This window comes from Tenebrio molitor, chromosome 9 (assembly GCF_963966145.1).
Source record: "Tenebrio molitor chromosome 9, icTenMoli1.1, whole genome shotgun sequence".
NCBI lineage: Eukaryota > Metazoa > Arthropoda > Insecta > Coleoptera > Tenebrionidae > Tenebrio > Tenebrio molitor.
In genome coordinates, this window is record NC_091054.1 from 3,472,578 (window position 1) to 3,494,087 (window position 21,510).

A 21,510-nucleotide genomic window follows, 5' to 3' on the forward strand; every position below is an offset into this window, starting at 1 on the left:
GCTTCTCCACTTGCGGAGCTTAAGTAGTTCCGTGTTGGCCTTAATGACGGCGGCGCAACGCGCTGTCGCCATTTTGCGGGGTATGAATTTTTTTCGCATTAACGAGCTTTACTCACTCGAGAGATCTCACTTACATTGCACATTTTATCATAACAGTGTTACCTTGATAGTCTTAGTTTCTCCAATCGTCTGATTGAATCTAGCCCATAGAGAAAAATAAAAAACACAAAAAACAAAATAAACAGAATTGAGATGAAGAATTTTACGCATCCTGTTTCATTTTGATTTGTTACATATTTTTTTTTTATATATACAGTAAAAGTAACCTATTGGAAATATGCTTTAAAACAAGGAAACCGCATTGGCGTACATTTTTTAAAACATGATATACAAGGTGTTTTTTTAAAATGTGCCGAAATTTTACCTACGAGGTTCTTTGACAACGTAGAAGACTAAAAGCAATTAAAAAAAATTATAGCTCAAAAAATAAATGTCATTTTATTTTTTGACATTGAATTTTTTAGATATTTTTTCCGAGTTCTAGATGAAGCCAGTAGCTCGTGGTTAAAATATCTGTACAACTTTCAATAACACCCTGTATAATTTAACGTCTAATTGCTTTTAATTTAATTTTCTTAATTTTAAATTTAATTTAGAAGATTATCTATTTTGTAAAACAAAGTAGCACCAAAGTTTTAATCCAATCGTGGCTCGGGTATTGGAAAAAAGTGACAAATAAATGAAATAAGCAAAATTATAGCTTATCAAGCTGTAATTTTAGGTTAGATATTATTATTTGATACTTGTCAACAAAAAATTACTTACTCGGAGTAGTATTTGTTTTGTAAATGTACATACAGGGTGTTTTTTAAATGGTAGTACAAAAAAAAAAACTGGTGAGGTGAGGATGAGTAGATCTATTGTCAGTACTCTGTTGAATTAAAACGTAATTGAGGTTGTCAAGCAACAATAATAATTTTGTTGTATTTTTGTCAATAGCATTGTCGGGTTGCCATGGTTTAACTTATTGTTTAGCTGAAAAAAAGAATGTTTTCTTGACTCTTTAGAATCTCCATATGACCCAGGTTTTTTTTGTACTAGCAATTAAAAAACACCCTGTATAATAAAAATAATATTTTGTAATTATCAAACTCACGATACATTATCAAATATAAATGATATCCTCGCGCCTGTTCACATATTAATGATCCACCACCTGTTGATGTATGTTAAACAATAAATATCCCTATAATCCTAATGTAGTGTCTAGAGACAAAGTTGGCACAAAATAATAGTATGTATATTATTCAACGAGCGAGTTGTGATGGCTATGAGGATGATTTTGTGTCACGAGCCGAAGGCGAGTGACGTAATTCATCCGAGTGAGTAATAGCCATTACAATATTCTTATATTCGGAGAATTAATAAATTCTGTTCTATAAAACCATGCCTCATCTGTAAAAAAATAGAAGCGTAAACGTTGGGGCAGGTCAAGGAAAACACAAATTCTTGTGTAACAATGCACGAAACGTTCCTGAAGATATCTCCATTTGTTGTGGCCAACGATGATTAGAAGTCTTCAGCACATTTTCTGAAATATCCTTAACTCTTTCAATGGTTTCTGGAGCACGTATTTATGGTCGTCCACTTCCGCTCTTTTCTCCTACATGACGTTTGTCATCTATAAGTTGACAGTTGACAGGCTACGTCATACGTTAACGTAAAAAAAACCACCAGGCCACTTGGCCTCACATTTTTTTGAACGCTCGATACATAAGGAAATAATGACAGGGTAACGCATACAAAAGCATCAGGCCTTTTGGCTCCAAATTTTTTTGAACGCTCTATACTTAAGGAAATAAGTGTTTATCATTTTTAATATTTTAGTTTTTCAAGTTTTTAAATTTTTAATCGAATTCTGGAGCTTTGTTTATTATTAAAACACCCGATACGCAAAATAACCCGGATGTACAAACAAGATGAGAATATTTTATAAATTGAAATCCCATTGGGTATGCTTTTAGACAACCAAATGGGATTCTGAAAAAAGCAGAAGTGTAAAAAAAGACATTACGCTTGTGACGAATATTATGAAAGAGGACGCCGCCGCCGTAGGGAACTCTATTGACGCATTTTTGTGGCTGTTTCGAATAGGACATATTCTATTGGACACCAACAGCGAATGAGACGTAGACAAGATTGTAAAAGCGAACTCGTGGGTGTCATTCATGCTCTTAAAATAAAGTTAAAAAAAAAATATGTCAACTGTGTTTTTTCTCGTGTATTTTTAGCGTCACTGTGACATTTTGTTTGAACAATTTGCAGGGCAAAACTGGAACATCATTCTCTCTCTAACCTCTCGAATAGTTCATTACGTGATGCAAAAAAAAAAAATACGAGTGGTTTGTCAAAGTTCGAGGGAAACACCTGCCAACTCTTCTTTGCGGGAATTACTGCCACAAAGTCTATATTTTGTTTTCTGGCCTGAATTTGCTCTGCACGCCTCACATGTTTATAAAGTAAACAATTTAACACAATGGTATTTATTCAAACCTCCCAAATTCTGTCACTTTCAACAGTTTGACCAAAACTGAAAATTTTCTAATTTCTGTGCATTGTCATATTGTTGAAAACACACTATCTGTAAAGGTTTATTTTTTAGTCGTTATTGATTATGGAAATTTTCCGTATATCCGGGTGCATTATTGAAAATGTATTTTAAATAATTGGAAGTGACAAGCGTGAAAATGTAAGGTTGGAGCTTTTCATTTCACTTTAAAATAGGAAAATTCGAATTCGCCGCCTGGATCGGTGTTTTTTATGTAAATACTGACGAAACGAAATTATATTAAAATATCGTCACAATCCAATATTGTCCGGAGAGGGACGGTAATAAAAGAAGCTAAGGGGATAATGTCGGAAAGCTCTCCCGAAGGACGACCTCTCAACTTGAAGTTGGTTTACAGTATTACTCCGATAATAAATCTGGTCCCAAACCGATTGATGCAGATTTTGATCTGTCATTTAAAGAAATGGGTCCTTCGAACCGGACCGAATTTTCTATATTTTTGTTCCGAGCTGCAGTTATGTTACCTAAATTATTACAATCTCAATGTCGTTTCCTTTCATCGCCGTCGATTATTATCTTCAGAAAATTGGTTCTATTAGTATGCTACCCACACACCGAGTTTCTTCGGGCGTAAGCAGAACTCAACGTACTAGTGTGGCTTTTCAGCACTCCCTGTTCGCATATTTTGTGAATTCACATGTCCTCTGTTACATTATAAAACCACGCCTCATCATTAAAAAAAAAAAAAAAAATGTTTCGGGTATCGTTATAAAAACCACTAAAGTTTTTGTGCCGCATTACCAGATAACGATTCCACAGAAAGATATTTTGAAGGGTCCAATGTAACATTTTGAGGACTTGAGGAGTTAAAAATGTATTAGGAAAGTTTAATTTAAACAAGCATTGTTACATTTCAAATTTTTGAAGAAGACAACATGGATAAAAAGACATTTGCAAAACGTTTCAGTGTTGGATTAAAACACGCATTAAAGAATGAAACATGTTAGAGTGTGATAAAAAATACTAAAGATCCTGTTTAACAATTATCGATAAAATTATCAGACGAAGGAGACAACTTTGTGGGATAAGAGCAGGGTTAATGTAGTCATGCATAAATGGAGTAAAGTTTCGATAGAAAGTGATGCCAAGGGGAATCGCAAATTTCTCGGACGGTCAAAGGTTAATCTCAAACGGCCTTTGGGTAATTAAGAAGGTGACATAAATGTCAATGAGTATATTTTATTCATTTTATTGCGAAATTTTGCTTGGGGCTTTCCTCGCCTATTTAAGGAATGTAACGTCAACAACAAGTTGAATTGTTGTTTGCAAGTTTCTCCGAAGGTTCGTCTAAATCTCGACTGGAAGTGTCTCCTCTACTGAAGCATTGTGACAGAAATTACGCAGCCACAGTAAGTCTAAAATTTAAGCGAAAATTAAAAAACGTTGAAAATAAGTTGAAATGTGCAACACACGAGTAAGAAATCTAAGACATGGCAACACAACCGCACGCCACTGAGATTAAAATCGGCGAAGCAGAGATAAATGCGCGGCGAGCTCACTACACCGCAAAATGCATCGGACAAATTTATCGTTACTGTGCAGCTCCTTGACGTCACATAGTGCAAAGTTTGTTTGGAAAAAATCTATCAATAAGTTAACACAGAGAAAAACCGATGAAAAAATGTAAACTGTATTATCCAAATATACAGGGTGTAATAAAAATGACGCATAATATTTACATCACGTGATTCTATATTGAAATACAAGCAAAAAAACTCTAGTACCAATTTACTGTCAACGCTCTAGTAATGGAGTTATTAACAGTCAAAGTTGGAAATTTGCTTCGATTGTAATGGAGAAATCATTAAAAAAAATCATTTTTAAAAATGGTGTTCATAAATGTTTAATCTATTGCAACTAAGCTAGAGTGATTTTTTGATCGTGACTAAAGTCAGAAAGTAACAAGGATTGTCATTAATGTCATTTTTGACAATATATAATAATAATTTGAAAAATATTCGTCCACGACCAAATTCGAATTAGAGTTTTTTGTTTGGTAATCAACGTAGATTCGATTGACACAAATATTATGCGCCATTTTTAATACACCCTGTATAATCCAGTTCTAAAACTTGATACTCCAATTTCAATTATAATCGTCCAGATATTTGGATTTACATTTTAAACAAATAAAAACATTTAATTATGCCTAATGCTGTTATTTGCTGAAAATGTTTGTAGTCACAATATAGTGTTTATATTTTGTTTTATGTGTCCACTCACAGAATTGAATTATTTTTTGCAATTATTGTGTAGACGCAGTATTTGTTAATTCGACAGTATAGGTTTTAGATATTTTTTGGGATTTTGATCTGTATATTTGATTTTCTATCATTCGTTTTTATTATTTATTTGAACGGACGTTACATTCCAGTATTCCCCCATCTGCGGTTTAAATTAAAAACGTCAAACCCACTTACCTAAACAAATTTAATTTTTAGCAACCTAAACCATATTAAATTAAATGAAAACGTTTACTTGAAATTGTTGCCATCTTTTAACATATTAAAACTTGAACAACCCACTCTAACCCCGTTAACCACGTCAAACTTTCTTAACTGCCACTAATTCCAAAGATTTGCAACAAGTTGAAATAAATATTAGATGACGCTTGGCAAAAGCCAACAAAAAACGAAAGCTAGACTGGAAGTTTAATTTTTCAACAGACTTAAAAAGAAATTGCATTCGTTCTTGACTGTTAATTAAAACTTTGATGTAGAGCTTTATGATTTTGCGTTGAAGGAAAACCTTATCTCGTTCCGGCGGGCGCTTTATCTGCGTAAGCTTCCTCCTGATAAAAGAAACATAACACGTGGAAGTGAAATTGTAGTAACCGCCTAGTCATGACAGTATTTTTCAATTCCGTCTGAAATGAACAATCCGCTGAAAAACTTGAGACGATTTTCAGGATGAGCTCGCAGCCCGTAATCAAAACAAGAACCCGTCGAACCGGATCGATAAACGCTTGTGTATTGACACTGGAATGTCCATCAACTTTTTCATAACAAACCCTCGCCCCCTTTCATTCATTCACCGTCATCATTTCGCATTCAGACGTCGCAGCTGAAACCGTTTGATTGATAATTAAGCGCGCCCCCATCATCCCCTGATGAAGTGTCGCGACCCTCGAAACAGGTAAAAAGAGAAGCAATTTTTCAACTGGTATCGGACAGAGTCAGTCAAGCAAAAGGAAGCAGCGATCGTCTATTCAAAGCTGTTCTGACAGCTCCGCCGAAGAGATGATCGTTATGTTTTTTTTTATATCCGTCCCGAGGATTCACTCCGTCTTTACACGAAAATTAAACTAATGCCAAATCGATAGTGAGGCCGAATAATAAACGGAAATAGCAAATTGATTGCTTGTCAAACATTTTTACGGCAACGCCCCGCCCACACGTGTGGCACGTGACCGCCGTGACCTTGACATGTATTATTGTTTATCACCGTTGCTAACTTCGTTACGGTGGAAATGTTCTTCTTTGCCTCTTTTCTGTTTTTGTGCGTCAGGTGGACTCGATTGAGATCGATTTGATTTGAGTAAAGGAGACGACCAGTGCAAGATGGCGACCGAATTATTAATTTATGCACTTTTACTACACAAAAACAAAGAAGACATTTCGCGTATTTTTTTTATGGTGGAAAATAAGAAAGAAGCGACTCGTTGATTGACGCATACGGGTGCCAGTTGCTGTCAAAACCAGTTGGAAGTTTTTCTTTTTTGACGTCAGCAACGCAATTTAAATTTAAAATGTTCCATCGAATAATTATTTTATCGGCGGAAGTAATTTAATCACAGACAATTTAAATTTATTTCGTATTTCACCACTCGCCTACGGCTCGTCTTGGAATTTTCATCCTCTTGTATAATAGCCGTCATTATACGCTCAATGAAGAATGTACTATTATTAGAATTCATGCACATCAGACAGTTCAATTAATTAATAGTAAATAATTAGAGTAGACAGGAATATTTCATTGTGGCCATCTACAAATTCCTTTATCTTTTGTCTACTGTCAACTTGTTCAGACATTTCTTGTTTGTTCGTTATATTTTATTTTATGTCTTTTTATCTATAGATTAAGATAGAAGTTTTGAAATTCGTGTATCTCGTGAAGTAATTCAATTGAAACATTATACGAGTATTTTATGCCCCAATAGAAAAGTCCTGAAAAGAACATTTGTCTTGTTCTATGAAAAGAGTTGTTTATGTGGTTTATGCCAAGGGAACGGAATAGAGAATAAATCCTATCTACATAAATGCAAAAAAAAAAACTAAAATAATTTAATTAGAATGTCAACTTGGAAATAAATTTTTAATTACAAATTTGTCTAGAATTAATTTGAGTTAATTCCATTATTTTAAAATATCGGGCCTTCAAATAAATATATATTTAGAGTAGGCGTAGGTGACATTCTAATTCTGTTAACAGTGTAAAGATAATTTTTGTAGGTAACCAATTATTCTCTGGAGTTACACAGGTTGCATAGTAAGCTTTTTCCCAATTTAATATTGTCATATTCCGTGGAGGGAGAATAGGGAGAATGCACTACAAAAATTAAAAATATTTTCTAACATAATTTTATTTCGTTAAATGTCAGACGATTCTTGTGTCATTTTCTACGCTGGAAAAATGTTGCAAACAATTGAATTTCCATAGGTCGCTCTAAATATAAATTTATTTGAAGGCCCGTTATGTGGTGTTAAAAAATAAAACATTTTATTTCTTTCTCAGTTCTGTTGTTCCAAAGTATGGGGTGTCGAAATGAAAATCCGATCAAGAATGCTTTGTCACAAGTTCTGTTTATCTTCTGTTTCTCGCAGCTCACGAAACCTTGTAGCTGTCACTGTTGTCAAGTTTAACCTTTAATTTGTGAAAGGGTTTTTGTTTTCCATTCTGTGCTTTATTTTTATTAAAAACAGTTTTTTCTTTAAACTAACTGTCCAGAATTCCAAAACGGTTTATTCAACAGAACAAAAGGCTGCAAGAACAAGAGTGGGTGGTTCGTCACTCAACTAAATGTAACATAATTAATATTTTTTGTGAAATATTTTTATACAATCACGCAGGCAATTTGTTTGGAAATTGGTATTTTTTGGGATTTGTGCGTCATTCATGAAGAAAATACATTAACACGAATTGGCACGCAGAAAACAACAATATTTAATTGCACATCTCATTGCTATAGCAACGGTGACGCATGAAGCGTCAGTGCTGCATTCTATTACGTTCGAAATGAAATATCCGGGAAACAGGACACTCTTAACAATTTGTAACGTTATATCTATCTATGGATTAATTTTCCAACTAAAAACCGATCGAACCACGAACTCTAGTCACAAAAACACAATTATATTGCAATCCTGAATGAAAAAAAAGTTTGAAAAATAAGTAATTGTATCGTTTTGTTGGCAAGCTGGTAAAAAATACTATAAGAAATTGTGAATATGTATTTATAAATTACCTCGGCTGCGCCTCGGCCAGAAAACTCAAACTCAGACGAAAAAGACGCACTTTTTGGCCTTGGTACACAATTAACTATTAATTAATCTTTCTCAGTCGTCAGGTTTTACCTAAATTAAAAACAAAAATATTTCCATTTTTCGCGTTTTACTCGATTTCTGTTTTGAGAGAGAATCTAAACCTGAAGGGATTTTTTTTAATCTAAGGTAAAAACATAATATGTGTTTAGTATCAACACATATGTAATATCAAACTTGTGACACTCATTTGATTGTCATAATTACATATTTAAGGCACTAGTGCGGTAAAACTAAAGAGCAAGATGAATTATTGGCAATAACATTTTTGTATTCTGATTCTGATTTCTCCGTTCTCAAAATTATATCCTCGATATCTGTCTTTCTTCGTGTGAAGCAGTTATTTTGTTATATACTGGTCATATCTTTATAAAATTATTGTAACTGTTAACATTAACAACAATTTTTATACTTTCAAAAACCTTACAATGTTTAAACTGCAATTTCTGAAACATAATAGGCGTGATATGAAATTTTGACCCTTTTTTAATATCTCTGAAAGCTTCTCCACTCAGCTATTTGAGAACACTCTTAAAGCATTTTCATCTCCCACTTGTTCTTTTCTTATTACGAGAGAAATATTATATTTTATGGAACCTATTAGATCACAACATAATATATTTTAACAATTTTAGCACGATGGATTCTTGAAAAATAATTTTTCAATTACGACTCAGTTGTCAAGTATTCAATTTCTTTTTTGCTATCATGGAAGGCGATCTGATAATTCGGTGTTCTTATAACAAGCGTCTTCCGGAGCGAAGTGTCCAAGATGCAAAGAGAAGAGCACCACAACTCAAAGCGTGAACTAATTTATAAAACTTATTTTTATTTATAATACTTTGACATTTGACTGTTGACATCTGCTTTGACAGCTTTAACAGCTCTCATAGTTCCACACAATAAAATCATAGAGCGCACAGTTCCACGGGACTCTTGATATACATACCTACATTCTTTTATAGACACATCGTATTATTCTCATCTCAGAAACATTTTTAGTCTGATTTAACACTCTGTACCATTGCAACAAATGAAGTTAAATCAGTTTATGTTTATGAGATGTTTGCATTTCGCTGCGCGACGAAAATATGGATTTGTAAAAATATCAATTTTTCCATTTAGCGTGCAGCGCTCCTGAATTTATGCGCTTGTTTACAGCCGTTCGCCTAATTGGATCTAATTCAGACGTCAATCTGTCAAAATTTTGAACTGAAAACGAGTTATTTCGGGACTGCTACATTTTACGGTTGAAGACAGCCACCCAGGCAATCCGTTAATTAGAGACTTCAGCGTTTTCAGGCTCCCGCAGTGTGTTTACACGGCTGCTCCCTCGGAGGGAATATCTCTTTATTATTGGTCCGTTAATTGTCCTGTCAGTTTCATACTTGGCGTAAACCAGATAATCTGTGTGAATGCAATTGGGAATTGGAAATCGCTTAAGCAAACCCGTTGACAGCTCATTAAGTAACAAAAGTATATCTATCAGTCCCGCCCCCACTAATGTCAACATCGAAACGAAACCCGATCGCCGTATTTACTCATATCCTTAAATTCGATCGACCTTGCCGGAAAGCTCCGGGACCTACCTTTCCGATAACGCTCGGTAATTAAAAAAGCAACCGCCATCCCTTACGACTCCGCCGGTAAATCCGGGGCTGAACTTATTTTCCAAACAAGGGATGAGTTAAATGGGGAGAACTAAAACCAGACAAAAGGCTCAGCGGACAACATTAACACAGGAGGTCTCTCTCGGGGTCCCTTTTAAAGTCCGCAATTCGATTATTCGCAGTGTTCTGGTGAATTTTTCCGAAACAAACTAATTTGTTTGCTTTTAGAATCTGTCATGTTTTGGGCGGGCGTCCTTGAGAATGGGGATGAAAGAACGAGAGCGCGGAAGCTCTCATCGAGGGTGAATCACGTTCAAAATCATGCTCGAGACGAGAACAATCAGACGCGTCACGAATTTCAAATTATTGTTTTGGTGAAGGGTGAGACAGGGCTGAGCTGGAGCTGCATGGTGGGGCGTCTAGTTAATGAGGGTAGCGTACTGGAGCACAAATAATTTGTTTCGTAGAATCGCTAATTTACCATTTTACACTGGATAGGATACCAGACGATCGAAAATAAATCAAGTAAGCCACGATAATCGTCGCTCAGTTGGCAGCATTGCTTGTCAAATGCAGCAATAGCAAGTCTTTATTAAAGGTTAGGGGATTTAAATACCGCACAGTAGTGCGCGAAATCGATGTTCGCGCACTACTATTCGGTCGCAAGCCATTTGAAGCACTAGTGCGCGAACGTCGATTTCGCGCACTAGTGCTCCAAAATCATTCAAAAAACATTCGCCTATTCACAAAGGGTATACGACAAATCAGACATAATGTTCGTTGTATGAACTTCAATGCAAGAAGACGTATTCGGTACATTCGCGCAAATGAAGCACGAGCGACGAAGGAGCGAGTGCCTCAAATAATGCGCTCATGCGCCAAAAATGTCCACGTAAATAACTATGTATTTTCTTTGACTACAGCAAAATACGCAAAATATGTAATAGGATTTTTTTTAACATTAATTAGTGTAGATAGTTGTATTGTTGATAAGTGACAAAACAGGAAAAGGACATTTATCGCAGGAAGGAATAACGTGTTGGCTTGTGGTTCTCTTGATTGGTCTTTTAATTCGTGATAATTAGATGCATGATTATCACGGGAAAGCGAAGAATTATCAGAAGAAAAGTCATGATTATCGACTAATTAGAAGATGATTTGTTGTCATTAAACAATTGCATAAACATAGTCTGTTTTTTAATCAAAGAACCACGAGCTGTTGATTTAGGTTCGCAAATATAAAATTTTACTAAATTTAGGGAATTTAATGATATCTATTGGCTATAGCAACCTGACCTGACCTGACCTGTCATTTTTTATGTCCTTGAAAGTACGCAAACTCGCATTTAAAATTTGAACGTGTTATTAAAAATGCCTCTCAAAGTGAGACATTTGTTAAACTTTCAAATTAGTTGTTATTAACTTTATTAAAAATGCTGTGCTACTAATATCTCTAATAACCTCAATTTTTATATGATGAGATTGAAATTTTATTTAAAAATTATACCTCCACCAAAAAAAAACATTATTGTTTTACATTTCATACACCGTTTTCAGTTGTTGCTACTGTTGTGAACTATTTACTTTGAATGTTTCTACATTAATTGTTTACTTTTAATTTGTCCAATAATTAAAATTTTTCCATTGTCACCCTTGATTTTATGGTTGCTGAAGTTTCCTCTTTCACTAACTTTCGTTATTTTTGTCCAATTGTTCATTTTAAGTCAATCTAAAATGTGCACTGAATTCAGAAGAGCATATTTCATGATTCGGCTGGCTCAGTTTTTGGAAAAACAAATTAGACTAGAAGAAAAAAATAAACACGAGTTTCAACAAAACGGATAAAATTCTATTATTAGGCAACCCACTATACTTCTGAACTACCTGCTTCAAGAGCATTGAGGGGCAGGTCTTATAAACATACTCAATACTCATATGCGCCAGGCAGGTTCTTGTCCTGTTAGAACTATCCAAAGAGGATACTGACTGGCAGCATCTGCGACTTCTTGCTGACAAAATAAGCATGAAAACATTCGACAAATTCGTGATGCTTTCGTTATAGCTGCAGGACGTGTAATCTCCAGGATGATTGTAAATCGTAATTTGCTTGCAATTTGCTGCATCCTTATCGTCCCTCTTGAATACTACCACTTACTGTACGTCACAAGGCTCGTCGGTTTAAATAGTGTCAAGCTAGACTCGAACCGGAATTCTACTTATTTTAGTGATAAGATTTAAATGTCAGACTTTTCTTGAGAGGTTATGTTCGCTGTAGAAGAGTCAAGCGTTCAAGTTTCCGGAATGAAAGACGAATTAGAAAGAGCCTAGAACGACATACAACAATTACTGGAGGAATTGTGATGTGGGAGACTGCACAAGTGATCTCTAAAATTCGTCAGGGGCAGTGTAATGCAACCGGTTGTTAAATCGTACTTCTGTCATCTGTCTCAAAGTTGGGAAGTTGGCGATTGGCGTTGAAATGTCGATTATGACGCCCCACTCGTCAGTCTGCAGAGTAAAAACACAAATAACGCGAAAAGTGAGGTTAGATTTAAACAGCTGACCCGTGATCTGCAATCCGTAGTGCGTTCACAATCGACTTTTCAACGCCTACTTTGAGGATAAGTTTAGATGAATACCTACCCAATATATTTTATTCCTTGTATAATTGTTGTATAACAATTAAAATCGCAGAAATTGTTTAATTATATTTGAACGCAGCCAACGAGCCAACTACATACATAGGTACACTACGTCAACAACATTCGTTCGTCATCTAGCCGCTGGCGCTACATGACTCCATTCTGTCATCTTTTGTTTAGATGAAAGTAGACCCAAATCTTCATGGCGTTATTGTTTTTTAACATGTAAATATAAACAAGGTTGTTTTGGTGCTTGTAATTTTCCTGAATAAATTAATTTCAACTCAACAGAGTTAATTCAGTCTTAATGGAACACAATTCGTTTGTAATAAGGTAAATTTAGTAACAGATCCGAAACATTCTCTCCTCGAAATGAATTTTTTTCTTTTTGTTAATACGTTTTATTAATTTTGACCGATTTCACTGAGAAGTGTTTAATTTTCTCACAGAAAATATAAAATTAATTGAATGGATCGAGTGCCTTTTGTCCTCGCCTGTTTTCAAGCCTCGGCTGCGCCTCGGCCAGAAAACTCAGACCCAGACGAAAAAGATGCACTTTTTGGCCTTGATACACAAATACTTGACTATTAAAGTATATTTAAGAAACTGTTTCCTTCATATTTTGTAATGTAAGATACCTTCTTGATAACATCTAAGAAATAAAAACATTTAAAAATGTTGATGGATGTTTTGTGTCAATACAATTCCGAAATTTATCATTTACCTTTTTCATCCCAAGCTTCCACATCTTTTATCACTTTAACATTTATTAAATTGACGTTTCGTACCTCATTTGCTTATTTTAGCGCCTTCTGTGTGTACACGTCGAAGTTAATATCACTTCACAAACTCGTGAAATTGTGAAGTGCTTCTTAATCATTCAGGAATTGTGTACATTGACAAGTTGAGCTTAAAGTAAAGACTGCGTTTGTCACCGAGGACAAAGCTTTTCCTCTCTTGATGATATTCCCTTCTTTACTACTCGGTCCGAAATTTATCATTCCTCATTAAACTTTCTTTATGTTAAATTTAAATAAAACCCGACTCCCACAAAATATAAATAATGAGTATTCTGCAACCTGTACATTGTAGTCAGGTCGGAAGGCGTATTTTTTTATTGAAAACGAATTTTTAAGACAAGAAAAGCATATTCCGGCAAAAAATGTTTGTGATGTACAGCTTCGCGTGTGTTAAAATATGATTTCCGTACTGAGCAAATTTCATTAAATTTCAGTGGTCTTTGCTCACTGAAAATAGTGAGCAAAAATTGTAATTGAATCACTAGTGAGGAAAAAATATTTTCTCACTCGTACGGTTGGGGCCCTCGCCTTCGGCTCAGACGCCCAACTTCCCTACTCGTCATTAAATGCACTAGTTTGCTCAGTTATATTGAAAATAGCTATTTTTCATGGCAAATGAAACTCTTGGAGTACTTCATGAAAGAATTTCATTTTGAATTTGATGAAAATGATAAAACCGTCATAGAACCGGAGCAGTTATCGAGAAGGCTCTTACTGGAAACCGTCTGCGGCTATAGTGCCCTTCACCAGCCCTTTGTCAAAAAACCCAATCCTGCGATTTTCATTTGATTCGTTCCGGAATCCTTTCTCGCCCAAATCAAACAAATTCCCATCCACATTACTCAACACATCTGATCAACACAAACGTATTTCTCCCGAGTCCATTTATCTTTTCATCCGGCACCCTTAAGTACCCTTCAGCGCAGATAATTCCGTTCGAATTCCAGCCGTCGTCCTTAAAGAAAAGATACTTCCAGTCGCGTCCGTGAAAAACGGAAGGAATCGGCATACCTTAAGCCTCTAAATCGCGCATAGTGTCGAGACGTCAGTGGGAAAACAGTGAGTAAGGCGCTCTCCGGGCAGATGATATTCCAGGCACCCTCCGGGCCAGCAGTCCCGGAGTTCAATGTTTCTGCCACCCCTCCACCTAGCTACCCTTGTCGCCGCGGCGTGGGAGGAGACATCGATTCCACGTTGTGTACATACAGCGGCACTCAACAAGTGGTGTCGACGTTGTTGCGCCGCCACCAATTAAGGGATGATTATAGACGCGAAATTTAATATTAGACCGGCGGAAGGTTGAACTGTCAAAGCGAAATGCGCTTGATTTAAATAAGCAAATAATATTTACGAAATGAGTAGCTGAAATCTAATCAAACGAGGCTCCGGTTTCAGAAAACATTTTTTATTTTTCTGGCGTTTTGATCGGGACTTAGAAATTTTTGTAATGCGCAAATTTTCGGGGAATTATAAAAGCAGGAGCTTTGTGAAAGCGGTTCAAGTGTATTTAGAGAAAACGATGCAGATGTGCTTTAAAATAACATAAGAGATGCGACAAAAAATGGATGGATAAAACGGAGAAGGGCAAAAGTTAATGCAATAAAAGTGTAATTTAACGAGATGAAAGTAATTAAGGAGTGCAATAAAGAGGACGAAATTAGAGGGAATGGTAATAAATAATGAAATACGATTGTGAGAAAACAAAGAATACAATGGAAATTAGAGAAAAAGGGTGAAATGAAGGGATAAGGCATTTCACGAAATTCGGACGGGAGAAAGGGTTGAAAAGAAAAATCCCAATCATAAATTATCTTGGAAAATTATATAAACTAAATAGGCGGAAGAAAATATTTAAAAAAACATAAATTAGGGGGATGTGTGAAAGAAGTGAAAGGAAAAATGTATCTGTAAATTTTCTGAAAGGTAGATCTTATTTTGAAATAATTTCCAAACTTCTAAATAAATTTCTAACTCAACATAGATTGATAAATAAAATTTTTAAAAACAGAAAATTGAAAAAAAAAATTAGGCAAACAAAGGGATTTCAAGAGGAACCAAATCAGGTGATCGGCTTGGCCCGAATCTTATGAGTCGATTTGGAATAATTAATTCTTGTTCCTGCCGTGCGAGCAATAGCCAAATCTTGTTGTAAATAGCCGTTTATTATTTCTACATGATCTAGTTGATTTATAAATGATTCAAGAAGGATTGGTATCTTTAATCGTTTTATCAAAAAATATTGAGCCAATAATTTGCTTTCAGGACATTACAACCTAAAGACCAATTTTAAATTATGCAATAGCAATTCCATAATAGGTTACAAAAATTTTATTGAATTGGTTCACCAGTTTTAAGAATAAGAACAAATAGATATAGTGGGGACGTTATAGATGTGGATTGGGGACTTGTCGTTATGTTGGCACTACCGGGAAAAGTAACTAGGCGCGCTTCTAAGGTATTTGGAATTTATGACAAAGAAATCACTAAAGTACAGTTCAATCATAAGTTTTAAGCGGCCTTGAGTTTGACAATCCACCTCTAGAACGTTTTTACTGTAGATTAAAATATACATAAATGACAAGAAGCAAGGTTTACCTTCCATCAATAATTATAACTGATAACACACCTAAAATGTAATTACGAAGACTGCCGTTTCATTACTCTCACCTCCTTATTGTTTCTTGTTTGATCAATTGATCCAGTCAACAGAGTTCAGATTGTCTTATTGAAACATCTATGTGGTTTAATTTAGGATCAAGTCGATCCCTAAGTCTACATTAATAATAATTTACTGCATTTCACAGTGAAGTAGTACTTTACGCAGACAATACTGGGATTAGTTGAGAGGATCATCTGTTACAAGTCTTATTAAAATACAAGCTAATTAAGATGTTTAGAACATGTTCCAAGTAATATGAACAATTATGTCCTACTTGGTTACGATACAAGAGGGAAATCATTTCAATTAGTTGTTGGGTTGTCAACATCATAAGGTACCGTTAATGATTATTATGTTAATGTTTTTAGGGCTTCATGTGTGGAGCTTCGAACGTAAGAAACCGCTTTCAAAATGTTTCTTTTTATTGACATCTAGCTAATGCTAATACTGTTGTTCTTCTTGGGTATTTCTTACTGTTAAATTCTTCTAGATCTGAGTAAAAACAGTATTTTACTACCCATAAAAGGACAGAAGGAAAAAATTAACTATTAGCTACTTCCCTTTATGATCCCTCAGTAATTAGATCTTGCTTAAACAACTTTCCACCCAAATGTTATGTCAAGACAAAATAAATGAAATAATTTTGTGTGACAAAACAATTATTTATTTATAGATGTCGTCATAAATGTGGACAGATGGTGTTTGTTCTGAAAGTTTTTTACACTACTCATATGACACCCGCAAACTACGTGATATGAATATACGATTAGAAATTTCTGAAACCCTTTTATTAATACCCTCATGATTTAATTTTCCCCCCAATTTTCTTAATACATTTATCCAACACCTGTTTATTATGAAGTCATAATGATGCCGATTTTGAATATATTATGAGGTCTGTAAAACACTAGTAGACTTATGAAGCCATAATAAAACTGTTTTTATAATTAATGAGTTTAGAGAGAATTGAACAGTTTATTGAAAACAATAAGAACTGTTACAGACGGAGTTGTTGATAAAACTATGTATTACACTCGTGCCTTAACAGCAAATAAGTCACTCAAGAAACATTAGCCCACTCGAGCAAGCTCTTGTGGCTAAACATTTCTTTCGTGAGTTATTTGCTTTATAACACACTTGTATAATAAATAGCTATTCTCTTGCATAGAGTCAAGCAGTAGATGATATTTCTGAACGAAAACTTATAAAATCTTAACAGAAAACACATCTTCTTAACTTATTCTAAATTTCTGGATTTGTGCCCTCCCTACAATTTATTCACATTTGAGTCACATCTCATTGGAAGATTTTTCAAAACAAGAGAAATTCAGATTGATACATCTACAAGTGGGTACACGATTGTAGAGATTGCTCCTCTGTATTAAAGTAACAGCGAGAGAAAAAATAGGAATTTGAAATATAAAACAGATAACCCTGTGGGACATTGCTAAAAATTGGATCGCTGGGGAGCGTCGCATAGGAGGAAAACAATTGATCTGACAAGCAATTTTTTATTCAACACTGCCGTCTTCCTGTTTTAACGTTTTCCATTTTCTGACTTACCTTCAGCTTTCATTTTTGTTCACGCAAATAAGCATTTGACTTTCATATGAATAAATAATTCATCATTTGCAAATATTTACAATAATGTATATTTGCAATATTATGTAGGTACTGTTTTCGTTAGGCTGTTTATGTCATTTTGAGAGAAATACATTGAACGATGTTATATGAAAGATGTGATAAATCTAAAAAGTTAAACGTGTGCTGCAGTTTTATATTATTACACATAACCTAACTTTGATCACAGAACACAAACCTTTGATCGCGTTCCGAATTGGCATTCCATAGATAAAGAGAAACAGGAGATTATATTCTACACCGTCAGATGTCGAAACACGTGTCCAACTTTATTCGTTACTTTACGACAACTGTCATAATAATAATTAGGTACTTCACTATTGGATAATCCAAATGATGCCATAAGTTTTCAAATATTATGTTATTGCTGAAACACGATATAATTCTAAAAGGTCTTCTAAAATATTTGTATTTTATCAAGTCGTGTTTTTCTCTTTGTAAATATGATATGCTGTGATATATCCTTCAGATACATAACCTCATTTTAAAGTAGAAACTATCATGTAACAACTGGAAATCTCTCTTTTTTGCAAAATAATTTGCACCAGTGCTTGTTCCCTAAATAAATAACGTTTAACATCTATGGTTTGACAGCTGATGAAGCTACGACATACGTTTATAGAAACAGGAGCTAATCCCAGGCCACTTGACCCCATTTTTTTGAATACTATAATGATTTACATCATCATTCATTTACATTTACCCCTGGGGGAAAATTTCGGCGGAAATTACCATCTAAGTCTCTGCAGAGCACAAAGAACTTTTTATGTCAACTGAATATAACAGCCCATTTCCTTCTACCTAATTATCCTGTACCCTCGGTCGCACAATGAATTAAATAACACAATGGATACGAGACAGTCAAATGGAAAGGAATTAAAGAAGGAAAAAATATGTAAATAATCTTTAAAGAAACAAAAATTTCACGTCTATGAGATGAGTGGTTCTCATTTAAATTTTTGTCCAGTTAATTTAGTATTTTTTATAAGACAAATTTTACATTAATTTATCAGTCTAGCCGACCTTTTTGCCCTTAAAACCCTTCTAAAGTAAATTAAAATTGGTAACTGCTATGTTAGTTTTGTTTGCCTAAAATGGTAGATATTCCGCGCAAAGTGAATAAAAATTTAAAAACCTCTCTAAATGACTACACGCATTTAAAATTCATTGAAAGCTGTGTCAGTGGACCATTTCGCAGCTTCTGCAAGTACATTTCCCGGTCACTCCCTTCACCTTCTCCATCTATGTTGATTTAAAATTAGAATTTTTACCCTCAGGGGTTGTTTTTATATGTGGCTGAGCCCTTTGATGTTTTTCCTTCTGGCCGACGACGGCAATTTTATTAAATTATTTTCTCTTCGACCTCCTACCCAAAGAAGATTAATTGGAATTACAATTTTGCCGTATGTGTATTTGACAAACAAGAACGAATGTCGAGTTGCAACTTTTTTATGGACGCCATTAAAATTCAGGACACGTTTATGATGAATTTTAGGTAAGCCCGTGTAAGAAGAATATATGATATAGGGCACCGCCCTGAGAGGGCAAATTTTCTTTTTTTGACATTTAATTTGAATAATATCGATCCAGGGGTGTCAAGACCCTATGCAAAAGCTACAGGAAGGGAAGATGAGCAAACTTTCACTCCAACTGTTATTTTTAATTTAAAGCCAATTCACTTTTTCCTTTGAAAAAATACTGTCGAAAGAATTAATAGCACAATAATTACGGTTTTCGGTTTAGCAGAAATCTACTAAGTGATCGTTCGATAAATTTGATTGTTATCTGAGCAACAAACCACTTCGCAGCCTGGTATTTCAAGATAATTGACTGCAATACCCAAGTGGATTTCTCGGTATAGATTTTCCGTGGGAATTAAATTCTCTAGATCAGTTCTGGGCGAAAAGTAAAATCCAAAACTTATAACTTGGCTAAGTTGGAGCTTGAATCTTTTACGACCCTGGGCGAGAAATTGGCAAGTTAAGAATTACTGCAACAATGAGACAACGCGAAGAAATTATCGCAGATCTTCCTTTTTGCAATATTAAAAAATTAAAATTAGATATAATATTGATTAGTCTGTGATGCGAACTAACCTCTAGGAAACCGCATTGGTGTACGTTTTATAAAATATGATATACAGGGTGTATTTTTAAAATGTGCCGAAATTTTACCTACGAGGTTGTGGGACAACGTAGAAGACTAAAAGCGATTAAAAAAAAATGTATCTCAAAAATTAAATGTCATTTTATTTTTTGACAGAATTTTTTTAATATTTTTTCCGAGTTCTACATGAAGCCAGTAGCTCGTGGTTAAAATTTTTCCGCGCATTTCAATAACACCCTGTATATACGTTTCCATATTAAGTACATATTGTATTGTTTGTAACAATTGTTCTGGCGTCTAAACAGTTCTGGTGTTGTTCCCACGGTTCCCTGTCAGAAACTTGGTCCTCGCTCTTGTCGATCAATTAACGTCCTTATTCGTTTCCAGGATGGCAAGAATGAACCGGCCCCGTTTCCACACCGACTAAAGAATCATTAATGGTGTCGCCCGCAACACCCGGAACCACCCAGCAAGGCATCTGCCTTCATAAGTAAGCCACGATGATTGGCAGCTGTCATAACAGACGGCAGCCGCCATAAAGGAAGGCCGTGGCTTTGCCTGGCGGAGCGTGTGATCCTCTCGGGCAATTTCCCTGCGTGTGCCCTCCGAGCTTACCTACACAGACACACACATTCCCTGTTTCAGATAAACCGAGTGTGAAAGCGAGCGAGGAGAGAACATCCGACCGCACAACACTGCTCCATCAATTCCCCACACCCTACCACCATCTATTTCAGGGCTGATGCGCGAATTGACCTTCGCACGGGCTCTCTCCTTCTTTTAAAAACACGAAAATGCCAGGCTGGGTCACGGTCGCCGCGATCCGGCTCGAAGGACCAATCACGAGATCGATTTGTTTCAGTACCGATGAGGATGCGTAATGGAGGAAGGGTGTCTCTGGACGACTCTGACGTTGGTCATGGGAATTGCGATCGTTTTGGCACCTGTCGGAGGAAGCGAGCACGTGAGAAAAGTAAGTGGAAGTCACGGATTACTTAGCCCAGCAGAAAATCTAATCTTGATACAGGTTTTGAATCCTTCTGTTGGTTATAGTTTTGCTGCAAATCATCTCAAATCAAATTACAAAAAATGTTATATAGATTTTGGATTTTTGTAAAAAAAAATTTAATTGAAATCGAAAACACAAAGTAGTTCAAAAAAATATAAATTTCGAAAAATGGCGGAGGTGCCGGGATATAATTTTACTTAAAATTGCAATATTGCGAAATCGAGATTCGCACACTGGCGCCAATGCTTTTTGAAGCACTAGTGCGCGAACTTCGATTTCGCGCACTACAGCCTTTTCGCCTTTTTGAGCATTCTGAAAATAATTTGACGTGATAATAATAAACTCTGGTTTACAGAACGTCATTTCTCCAATTTGGATAATGAAAATTTCGAAAGAGTGAAAATAAATGGCTATTAATTCGAGCAAATGTTCAATGCTGTATTTCTCAAAAACAAAAAGACTTGTCTTAGAAAAATTTTGTATTTAACTTCTACTCATCGTCACCAACTACCGTTTTTTTTTTGGACATGCTTTTCGAAAACACCCTGTATAAAAGTTAAAATTGGAGAAATTTGCTTTGTAATGTTTACGTTATTTCATTTGGATCGAGTAGAATTTCCTGGTGTTTCCTGTCTTGACCTAGCGGGTGTTTTTCCAGGAGGACTTGGAGGAAAGCCTGAAAGCCATCGACGACGTAGCGACGAAAAGTCTGGGGTTGCTCTGTGTCACCGAGAAATTCCGATCGTTAAGCGTACCTTTAGCAACGGCGCGCTTCGAGTCGGCAAGACAAAAAGCAGACCTCGCCGCCACCCTTCTGCAAGATCTGGGGGTCGCCCACCACAATGGTAAGTGCCTCTAACCCACCACATCGAAT

General features: G+C 35.4%; 1 protein-coding gene across 2 annotated transcripts in view; it reads left to right on the top strand.

Annotated features, from left to right (window-relative positions):
* The window catches only part of LOC138139517 (probable G-protein coupled receptor CG31760), a 60,539-nt gene that overhangs the window by 6,994 nt on the left and 32,035 nt on the right, over nt 1-21,510 (top strand). Inside the window, exons 1-4 of one of the 2 annotated variants that reach the window (XM_069059820.1) lie at nt 3,869-3,978; nt 20,015-20,117; nt 20,490-20,600; nt 21,295-21,481. In XM_069059820.1, coding sequence (XP_068915921.1) covers nt 20,508-20,600; nt 21,295-21,481 — 280 coding nt within the window. In that variant the 5' untranslated portion in view covers nt 3,869-3,978; nt 20,015-20,117; nt 20,490-20,507. Of the gene's footprint in view, nt 1-3,868; nt 3,979-20,014; nt 20,118-20,489; nt 20,601-21,294; nt 21,482-21,510 lie in introns of those variants that run through there. The other variant, XM_069059819.1, reaches the window with a different exon arrangement.